Raw genomic sequence first — 10522 nt, 5'->3', positions numbered from 1 at the left:
GAGAGAGAGGGCGAGCCGACAGGAGGGAGGGAGAGAGAGAGGAGAGGACGGGCCCACAGGAGGGAGAGAGAGAGAGGAGAGGACGGGCCGACAGGAGGGAGAGAGAGAGAGAGAGGGCGAGCCGACAGGAGGGAGGGAGAGAGAGAGGAGAGGACGGGCCGACAGGAGGGAGAGAGAGGAGAGGACGGGCCGACAGGAGGGAGAGAGAGGAGAGGACGGGCTAACACACTAATCGAGAGGGGGGACAGGGAGAAGACGGAGGAGGTGAACGAGAGCGAGGAGAGGACGGGTCGATACACCCTTTTATTCTCCTTTGGGTTAAGTAAAAACATGACTTAACAATGTTAAGTAAAAAATAATGTTCTTGATCGTTTCATAGGTTAAGAGCTGCTAAGTTAGTTTCTTATCAGCTCTACTGTCTGTTAAACAACAGATGTGTCATTGGTCAAAATTTGGTGGCCTAGAAGATTCACACCTGTCAATCATTTTCACTTCAGATGTGAATGGAGGAGGATGCTACAGAAAAAAAGACCATTTAGAGATTTCTTGTTTTTTGGGTAACTTTTGGTTCGGTTTCTTTTTTAGGTTTCCACCAAAATGTAAAACAACCTGTTTTAAGTTATTTGAAGAATAATTTTCTCACCGTTATTCTGTAAGAAATGGAGGGCTTAGCCATGAATTTGTGATTTAAAGTTATGTATGAACACAGAGAAACCAGAGGTGTCCTCAAAGCAAATAGAAATGCTCTTTATTGTAACTCATGGTTAATCACTCACATCACCATTCGTTTGTTACATCACCTGCATCCAGATATGAAAACAACAACAACAATAACTATTTAGTCATTCAGTGGTTGAGTATGTACAGCAGCAGGGCGGCTTTGGACAGGTGAGTCACCGTCGACGGGTCTGACCTCTGTGTGACCTCTGTGTGACCTCAGAGGTCAAAGAAACATCAGAGACACATCAGGTCAAATCCAGAGTGATACCTGTACTGCACCTGAGCCAGGATCCCATCTGTCGTTATATTGATCCAATAATTAAAGGTTAATTAAACTATGACATCATCTAAAGCAGATCTCGCACACAGCAGATTAAAGGTCAGATGTGTCGACAGCGACGAGCCTCAACAAAGTCGCCCTGTGTGTTCAAATAATCAATAAAAAAAACACTTTAAAATGTACAAAAAGAAAGAAATTAAACATGGAACAATCTTTGTGTCATCATGGTGTTAGTCACAGCAACCCACTTCCTGTTTCTTACTACACACAACCAATCAGAACAAAGCGTTAAATCCTCTCAGTATCATCAAACAGCGTCAGAATCATTCCTCAAGAAATGAAAGAAAATAAGAAAGGAAATCAACGTAAAGTGACCAATGCTCGCTCACTCCAACTGACGGATCTCACATCTTCACCCAGTGTTTTTTTATTTTTATTTTTATATCCACAGATACAGGAAGCGTGTGGTGGCGAGGCAGACATGGTGGAGTGTGCAGGATGTGGCGTTGGTGATTTTGGCGTCTGCAGTGAGAGTGAATTCAGTCGGACTGTTCAGGTCTGAGTCTTTAAGATCAGATTTTAAAGGTGCTGTGAGTTTCGTTTTACCTTCAATAAATCACATTGATAATAAAAAACTGCAAAATGACTGTAAACACCGAGACTTTACACGGGATGAAGAGTGAGATGGACGTTAAGACTGTATGAACTGTCTTGTGTCTAAATAAAGGCATAAAAAACAAGCAAAAATAAACCTTAAAGGGGACATATTATGAAAAATCCTCTTCTTCAGTGTTTTTGAACATATGTTTGGTAACCTGAGTGTCTACTGACCCACAAAATGTGAAATAAACCCATCCAGTCCTTTGTTTGTGTTCTGCATGAGTCTTACAACACAGAGAAAAATGCTCTGTTTCAAATGTGCTCTCCTTGTGATGTCACAGTGGGATTCTGGTAAAAAAAAAAAAAAAATCCTCCACCTCCCCTGGTATCTCCACCTCCAGCCTAGAACAAAACTTTAGAGAAGGTCAGCCGTTCTTATTCTCACTACAGAGGAGTGATGTCTACGGGGAAAACTCGGGGGGTGCTGATTGAATTTAAAGAGACACACACACCAAAACGGAGCGTTCTGAGAGAGCTGGTTTATACAGGGTCACAAACCTCCTCTGGTGCTTGATTCATGTTATATTTTGACCAAAGCACAGCACAGATGTTTCATTTAGACCACAGGGGGACTGTTTGAAAAGGGGGAAGAGGGGGATAATATGTCCTCTTTAAGAGTAAACAAAGATGGGTGCCAACAGTACCAAGCTCCTGATCCACCAAGTGACTACTGATCTCAACAGGGGAAGTGAAAACCGGTTTATATCCTGAAGAGGGAGTGTGGAGACAGGAAGTAGCCTCATTAGTTTACAGTCATTATAGCCAGCTGTCTGTTTGAATGTGATTTATTATAAAATAAAGTCCATCACGTTGCACCTTTCTCAACTCAGATGAATGTCTTCAAACTAAAGATCATTTTGTTCTGTCGTAGGGATCAGCGTTAACGCCACCGGGTTCATAAAGATCTCATTAAACTCTCTTTACTGTGAGTGAAGTCGTTACTGATGTACTGAAATGTCTGTGCTTTCATGGTGGAGATGGGGGGGGGGGGGGGGGGGTGTGAAAAATGTCAGTGTAAAATCTCAAGTTTTCTCCCATCATGCCTCTGTCCTTTGGTTTGGAAACCTTTAGAAAAGTCCAAGAAGAGTTTTTGTCTCGTCTTCGTCTCTGTCGTCTCCCTGGATCGTGAAAATGTGTCTTTTTTGTTCTTCTCCCAACATTCATGTGTTGATATTGTTCACTTCTTTAAAAGTGAGTTTACATTGTCATTTAGATTTTTATTAACAAACATGCCACTTGTCTATGTAGGTTTAAAAAAATAGCTGCACATCATTTGGTCACTAAGCAACACTTAACGTCTACGACCTGCTTATTTGACGAACCGGAGCTGTGCAGACATGTTTGTTTCTGCTCTGAGCTTTTGGTTTATATGTTTTTATTATTCTTCTACACTGCATCTCTCACAGGTGTGTTTCTGTGTGTCTATAGGCGTTTTCAGACCGCAGGAACTGTTGGAACCACCCCCACCCCCCACCGCAGGAACTATGAACTTTTTTAAGGTCCTAGACCCCGATTAGAGGAACCCTTTTAGACCCTGCTTCAGAGTAGGTACCATGGCGGTGCGAATGCAGACAGAAAAAAGTCCCTATCGTGTGAAGTTCTCAGGGAACTCCTTGGTGGATAGTTCCTCTTCCAAATATCCCCAGAACCATTTGGTCTGAAAACACCTTCTGTGTGTGTGTGTGTGTGCAGTGTTCTTATATATAGTACAGGGCAGTGGCTTTTGCTGAAGAAAGAAAAAACAAGGAGGAGGCAGTTTGATCACAGCCAATGGGAGCTGACTTTAACTGGTGAAGGTTTAATCTGCTCCCTGATGTGACGTTTTATAAAGTTTTTATTTTAGTGCTTGAACTAGGAGTTCCTAAAAAAACACTCCAGGAAGAATGTGCAATATACGGCAGAGATCCAGTCTATCCTGTGTAAATGTGTCTCTGAGTCATGACTGTCTACAATGAGGGAGAAGCTCGAGTCCCGCTGGCTGTATTGTTGTCAGAGACGTGTTTACATGGACGGGTCGGCCGGCTCCTCCCCTTGTGTATAAAAGCTGTTTTAGTCGAGGACTTGGTTCAAATTGGTTTGTTATAGTTTAGGATTACACTTTAATTATTTACGACTATCGCTGAGTAGTTTCAGCTGAACTCATGGGAGGCAAATGGTTAAAAGTTAACATGCTGAACCTTTGTTGTTGTTAGCAATCGTCAATGTTAGCTTGCTGATGTAGAGCTAACACCCGAGCGTTTAATTTCTAATCTGTTTGGTACGAAGAGTCCACATGTCAAAATAATGATTCAGGGCTCAACAGCATAATAGTAGCTTCTTTTTAATAACTAATAGTTAGCAAGATTAGCTAAAAGTTAGCAAGATTAGCATTTTTTTTTTTTAAATCAGACTGTGATCAAATTGCCTCCTTATTCTTTCTTTTGGTGCTGGGTAAGAAATTCTGTCATTATGACATCATAGCTGGCTTAGCCAATAGGAAGAGTCCTTTAAAAGGACCGCTAACAGGTTCATTCCTAGTGTCAGCATCTTCTCTGTATCTAAACCTGACTCGGAGTCAGCAGGAATGTTATTTAGAAGCTCGACTACAGCTGGAAGCTTGATTATAAAAACATTTACTTCAGTCCTTCAGTTTGAATAAAACCAGTCCAGTGGAAATAAATCTCAAACAGCAGAAATACAACAAAGTTCACGCTGTCTCAGTCTCAACATGTCAGTCGAACCCTGCAGACAGCGGGGGGGGGGGGGGGGGGTCATCTTTTATTTTGTGGAAAAAACCTGAAATTCTAAAAGTAGTGGCACTAACATTTAACCTGCAGTCAGATTAACAGCTGAACTTCATTTCCCAGAATTCCACCACTACAACCAAACAACTGAGCAACAACGTGAGCATCTTGAATCTGCTTTAAGTGCCACAACACGTCTGTCTCATTCCTTTTGAAATAATATTTCTTGGAACTCTTTTTTTGTCTTGTTTTTTAGAGCACAACTTTGAATTGATTTGAATATTTGTGGCACAGTTTGGACTTTCTGTGTTTATTTTTCGTGTCCATCTCATCGTTATCAGTGCAGTGTGTTGTTTGTTCTTTTCTTCCTTTGAGCAGAGGCTGAAGTTTGTTGTCTGAGGCTTCCTGCTGGCACAGCTGCAGCGCATCTGACCTCATTAGGAGCAGCTTATCAGCTCACCTGCGTCTCCTACAAGCTGCTAGTTTCAGCTTCACTAGTGGTACAACAGTTCATCCTCTCCAGTTTTGTGTTTGTTTTTTTTGCATGATCTTCTGTGTTTTTTTTTGTCAGATCTGAACCTTTTGTTCCCTTTTCCTCTTTGCCTCTACCTGCTATCCTCAGCCCTAAACACACCGTCCAACCGACTACTCGATCTACCCTTGTCCTTTATAAATACCTCTCTTACCACCTGCCTTGTCCAATCCAACTTTCACCAGCAACTGGCAAATCATCACAATTTGTGTGACATTATTAGAAGCAGCAGCGAGAGAAAAGCCAGCCTCCTGTTCTGCACGGGCAATCAAAAATACTGTTTCTTTCAATGGCATGTGGTGGCTTTAATAAGAAAGCAGTAACACCTGTTTTCGGTTTATAAAACATCTCCCTCTTAAAGATAAATGTCTATCTCTATAGGGATCCTCTCTGTTATGTTGTCAGACTCTTAGAATAACAATCAAAGCCTGTGATTGTTTGGAAGGTCTTCCGTTGGAGACATTACAGCCTGTTTCAGGGCCGCCGTCTGAAGAAAACTACTGAAGCAATTAAGACCCCGAGATATGCAAAAATAGGGCCAGAAGTATAGAGACTGGAACGTCCTTTTAAATGAATGTAGTCCATACTTTTTTTTGTGTCTGAGCTTTAAAAGGAGAACTCTACATAAGCATGTTGAGTTGATGTGCTCAGAGTTTAAATACAAGTTCTCTCCAAACCTTGAGGTGATTAATGAAATCCTGCGGTTGTTCTGTGCTCCCTCATGGTGACTCTATCTGTTGTGCTCGCTCACTACTTTTTTTATAAATACGTTTCCACGGACATCTACAAACTGAAGCTTATTGAACAGAAGCTCTGCAGCTCTGCGTTGAAACAGGCGGAGTTTGTGTGCAGCAGAAATCTAAACTCACTCTGTGTTTTTCTCCTCAAACGCTTCACTGTGAATCACATCAAACCTGAAGCCTGAGACGCATCCCGAGCGTCTCACTGTGACGATGATGGCGGCGGTGCTGATAGTGATGTTTCATGTTCAGAGTCTGTGTGGTTTTCAGGATCCTGCAGAGATCCAGAAGGAGCGGGGGATTGTGGGAGATGCAGTCCCAGTGCGGTCAGTCAGAAGAGACAGACTTTCTTCTTCATGTCGTTCCTCTTCCAGAGAGACAGGTGGTCGAACTCCTCGATGGACATCCCGAAAACACTGAAGAACTCCTCCTGAGAGAGGTGCCTCTGCACGGGCGAGAGACAAAAGAAGAGGAGAGAGAGAGAGTTTAATGATATGAATGCTTCGTGTGGGATCGGGGAGCGGTGAGTGGGTCGACAGGTTTACCTCCAGCCTGGTTCTGTCCACACCGGGAGGAAGTTTGCTCCGCCCTCTGTGAGTCACCACCAGCGTCTCGTAAGGGTAGATCTACACACATCAATCAATCATGATGCAAAGCAAAGAAACAATAGATGTATCTTAATATTTAACATAAAGCATAACAGAAGCTGATATGATGATGATATGAACGCCTTGCAATAATTAAACTTCAATTTTGAGCAGCACACAACCAAGCTTTTAAAGCCTTTTTTTATCATCTCAGAAATCATTTAAAAAATTTGATCTATTTTAACTTTTAAAGAGACGGCGACGATTTTAAATCTCGGCTATAATAACAGTCTTTTTAAATGCCTGAACCAAAAATCTTCAGATCGACTCTAGTTGGTGCTGAACTCAGCTGCCAGGCTTTAAACCAGAACCAGAAAATACGACCGCCTCACTCCTGTTTTAACGTCTCTACACCTCGACTCCCTGTGTTTTAGAATCCATTTTAGGATTTTAGTGATTACTTTTAAAGCTCTCAATGTCCTTTCTCTCAGCTACTTATCAGACCTTTATGTACCATATAAGCTGACTCGTATATACATTGAGATCCTAAAGAGCGTTTGCTTTGAGGGCTCCAAAACTGTAGAACGACCTACCAGCCAAGTCAGGAATCTCTTTTAAATCCCTTCTGAAGACACACTTTAACCAGCGAGCCTTTTCCTTTTTTAATTTTTAAAATTCCTTTAAAGGAAGGAATTAAAGGAAAGAAATTAATATTATGCTTTTTCTGGTTTTATTTGCTCTTTAGTGTGTTTTCCAGTGTCCTGTGCATGTTTAGGCACATCTATGTGCAAAAATTCAAAGTCTGCGGTCTCCTACGTCCTCCTGTTAGCTGTAGCATTAGCTGCATGTAACGCTCGGTTCTAGCCCCCCTCGATAAAAATTTGTCAGTCCGACGTCATTGTCAGTGTGAGATCACTGATCTAAGCCCATTGGCTCGTTGTGGCAAGCCCTGCAGCTCATGTTGAAATTTACAAGACGCGTGCTGAGCAACTGACCAATAACGACAGAGCGGATCGGCAGACCAATCAGAGCAGACTTGGCCCACGTGGGGTCTAACAGTGTGGGCTCAGCAGAGTGTAGCTGACGGACTCAGAGCGGAGAGGGAGCAAGGAGGAGCAGTACATGAAAACAGACACTTTTATCAGACTTTAGCTATTGTGAACGTACAAAAGTAGGTAGATTAAATATATGAACCCCAAAAAGGGCAGAATATGGGCTCTTTAAAATAATTGTATGTCTTTTGTTGTTAGTTGTCTCTTATTCTTTCCGTTGTTTATTATTCAATGACCTGTCTGCTTTTAAATTTTGTTTTATTATTGCTGTTCTTGTAAAGATCTTTGTCACTTCATTTTGAAAAGTTGCCTCCTCGCTGTGGGGCAACAGCGCTAACCACTGCAGCCTAAAGGTCACTATCATTATAATAAATCAAAATGGTTGATGTTAGTAGTCGTATTGCATTATCATTCACAATTTAAGAAAGTAAAAGCCAACACACTGCTGTTACTTTTTGCTCCAACATGCTGGGGAGAGAGTTTCCTCGGTCCATCCTGGAGTCTCCGTTCTGATGAAAACACAGAAGGCCACAGATAAACTCATATCAACATTAATAACACAACAAGTGACTGATGGTTAGAAGAGGATTCAACATGAATAGATCAGACGTTACCTGAAGATCTGTGGGGAGAGAGAGAGAGAGAGAGAGAGAGAGAGAGAGAGAGAGAAAATATTAACAACCTGAAGCGTACACTTCGACAATGACAGATTATAAACACGATATAAAAATCATTCTTTAATGTTCTCTTCGGGTTGAATACGTTATAGGTAATAATTGTACCTGCAGGAGTTTTCTCAGCCGAGCTGAACTCTACCGACTGAAGCTGTAAAAAACAAATACAAACATGTTGATCACCTTCATGGTTATTCTGTGCTGTGATTGGACGATTCTGTGGAGCTGTTCTCACCCTGGACAGGCCGCTCTTAGAGGACGCTGGGAAGTAAACAGACTTGGAGGCGTTGGAGCCTGCAGAGGAGGAGAAGGAAATGAAAAAAGACAGAAATGTTAAAATCCATCCTTCCATTATCTTTACTGCTTTTCCTGTTCAGGGGGGCTAGAGCCGATCCCAGCTGTCATTGGGCGAGAAGCGGGGTACTCCATGAGTGGACGCCAGCCAATCACAGCGCTGACATATAGAGACAGTCTCACTCACATTCACACCTACAGACAGTTTAGAGTCTCCAGTTAACCTAACGAGCATGACTTTGGACTGAGGGAGGGAGCCAGAGTGCCTGGAGAGAACCCACGCATGCACAGGTCCAACAGGGATTTGAACCAGGAACCTCCTCGCTGTGAGGCAACAGCACTAACCACTGCACAGTGCACATGTAAGTGGACAGCAGCATTCAGTCACTGTATATTTCAATAATCAGTCTGACCACTAGGTGTCACCAGAGCTGTGTTTTCTCTTTCTCTCTGTTCTTTAGATCAGTGGTTCCCAAAGTGTGGGTCGGGACCCCCAGGAGGGTCACAAGACACCTGGGCGGGGGTTTCCAGAAACAAATAAATATTTTAAATGATTCAAATATAGGCCTATATACTTATTTTACCAATTATTGTGAAAAAATATATAAAAAGGGGTTCAATTCAAAATAAAATGTTCAGCGTGAAGTAAGATTTATGCTTTAATTAAAGAAAAAAAAACCTTAAATATAAGTTTGCACATGACTGCAACAATGTAGGCGTCTGTTTGTCTTTACAAACTAAACACACACAGATACAGAGACACTCACACACACACACACACACACACACACACACTCATCCCCTGTGTGTCTGTTTATCAAATATTGTCTGTCCACTCAACGTCACTCCCCCTCCTATTGGCTCGAGCTGAATTCTCCTGATTATATTCTGCTGCGTTCTCACATCAGCTCACTCGGACTTGCTGCAGAAAAAAAATACTCGGGGTCTGGAAGGAGAAACTCAAAGGGGAAAATTCTGAGTTTTCTGCGAGTGTGAAAGCCCTATTAGATAACACTTTGTGTGTTAATGAATCATTAGATAAGATCAACTCTGCGTTTTCTTCGCTGCTGGTTATAAACCTGTTTGATGGGAGTCTAGTAGACGTGAAACAGAGCTTCAGGTCGGCTGTGAGCTGAGTTATGTAACAGTGAAGGTGAGCGTTAACCTGTACCTGTGTTGTGGCTGCGATCCGGCAGTGAGCGAGTTTTCCTCCTCAGAGGAGCTGCAGACTTGTCCAACTCCTCCTTCAGGATGATTTTTCCCAGATTTGACTGAATCTGAAATTAAACAAGAAGAAAAACAAAATGTTTCTAGTGGAACAAACACTACGAGCAACACGTCCACCACATTTAAACAAACTGATATGAAACTGGAGCACCTGGTCAAACCCTGGGGGGAGGAACATGTGATGGAACACCTTGTTGAATACCTGGTCGGACACATAGATGTTCTCCTTGTTTACCTTGTTGAGTTCCTGTTTCTGAAGAGCTCTGAGTCCCCACAGCTCATCGTCCAGCTCTCCGTCCTCCTCCTCATCTCCATCCCGCTGCTCCTTCTTCCTCCACTCCTTCTCTGCAGCGAGGAGAGGACACAAGGAAAGGAGACGAGGTAAGAGAAGAGGGAACAAGGATATAGGAGTGGAGAAGAAAGAAGGAAAGACAACAAGGAAAGGACACAAGCAAAAAGGAAAAGGAGAAACATGAAATGTACATCTTTGTTGTACATCCCAAAATGAGAGATAGTGTGTGTTTGTGTGTGTGTGTGTGTGTGTGTGTGTGTGTGTGTGTGTGTTTGTGTGTGTGTGTGTGTGTGTGTTGCTTGGGCCGTACCAATCACAGCCAGCGATGGGGGGCAGGGCCAATACTCTGTCTCTATCTTGGAGGGCAGGTTCGGGTCCGGAGGATGAGCTGCTGGAAACTTTGACGACTCGATGATCAGATCCTCGATGTGTTTCCCCTGAGGGACCTGAGAGGACGACACATCTGTACACACCATACACACACACACACACACACACACACACACACACACAGACAATATGTTTAAGCTGATTAAATGCAGTGAAGTCATGTCGGTGGTTTTGGGGGGGGGTTGGTCCAGCTGACCGACATTCAGAGCCACTCTGTATTTGAAATAAACACGATGTACTTGTTCCCTGATGAAAGGATGAGCGCTCAGGGAAGACTTTCCTCATCCTAGTCATGCCCCCATGCCCTACTCATCTGATACATAACCTACCATATGGCCATTAGTTGCCACA

At 42.8% G+C, this 10522-nt stretch overlaps 1 protein-coding gene across 5 annotated transcripts in view; it reads right to left on the bottom strand.

Moving 5' to 3' along the window:
• Positions 1-721: 721 nt before the first annotated feature.
• Positions 722-10522, bottom strand: part of LOC132974853 (dematin-like) — a 34329-nt gene continuing 24528 nt past the window's right edge. For 2 of the 5 annotated variants that reach the window (XM_061039148.1, XM_061039149.1), the window contains exons 10-16: positions 10092-10244; positions 9725-9834; positions 9434-9539; positions 8137-8262; positions 7738-7796; positions 6201-6281; positions 722-6100 (exon numbers count right to left, since the gene is read on the bottom strand). In XM_061039148.1, coding sequence (XP_060895131.1) covers positions 5987-6100; positions 6201-6281; positions 7738-7796; positions 8137-8262; positions 9434-9539; positions 9725-9834; positions 10092-10244 — 749 coding nt within the window. In that variant the 3' untranslated portion in view covers positions 722-5986. The other 3 variants (XM_061039151.1, XM_061039150.1, XR_009673145.1) reach the window with 3 other exon arrangements.

The sequence above is a fragment of the Labrus mixtus genome, chromosome 5, assembly GCF_963584025.1.
Source record: "Labrus mixtus chromosome 5, fLabMix1.1, whole genome shotgun sequence".
In the NCBI taxonomy this organism is placed as follows: domain Eukaryota; kingdom Metazoa; phylum Chordata; class Actinopteri; order Labriformes; family Labridae; genus Labrus; species Labrus mixtus.
Note: the sequence above shows the minus strand (reverse complement) of the source record. Positions and strands in the feature narration are given on the sequence as shown.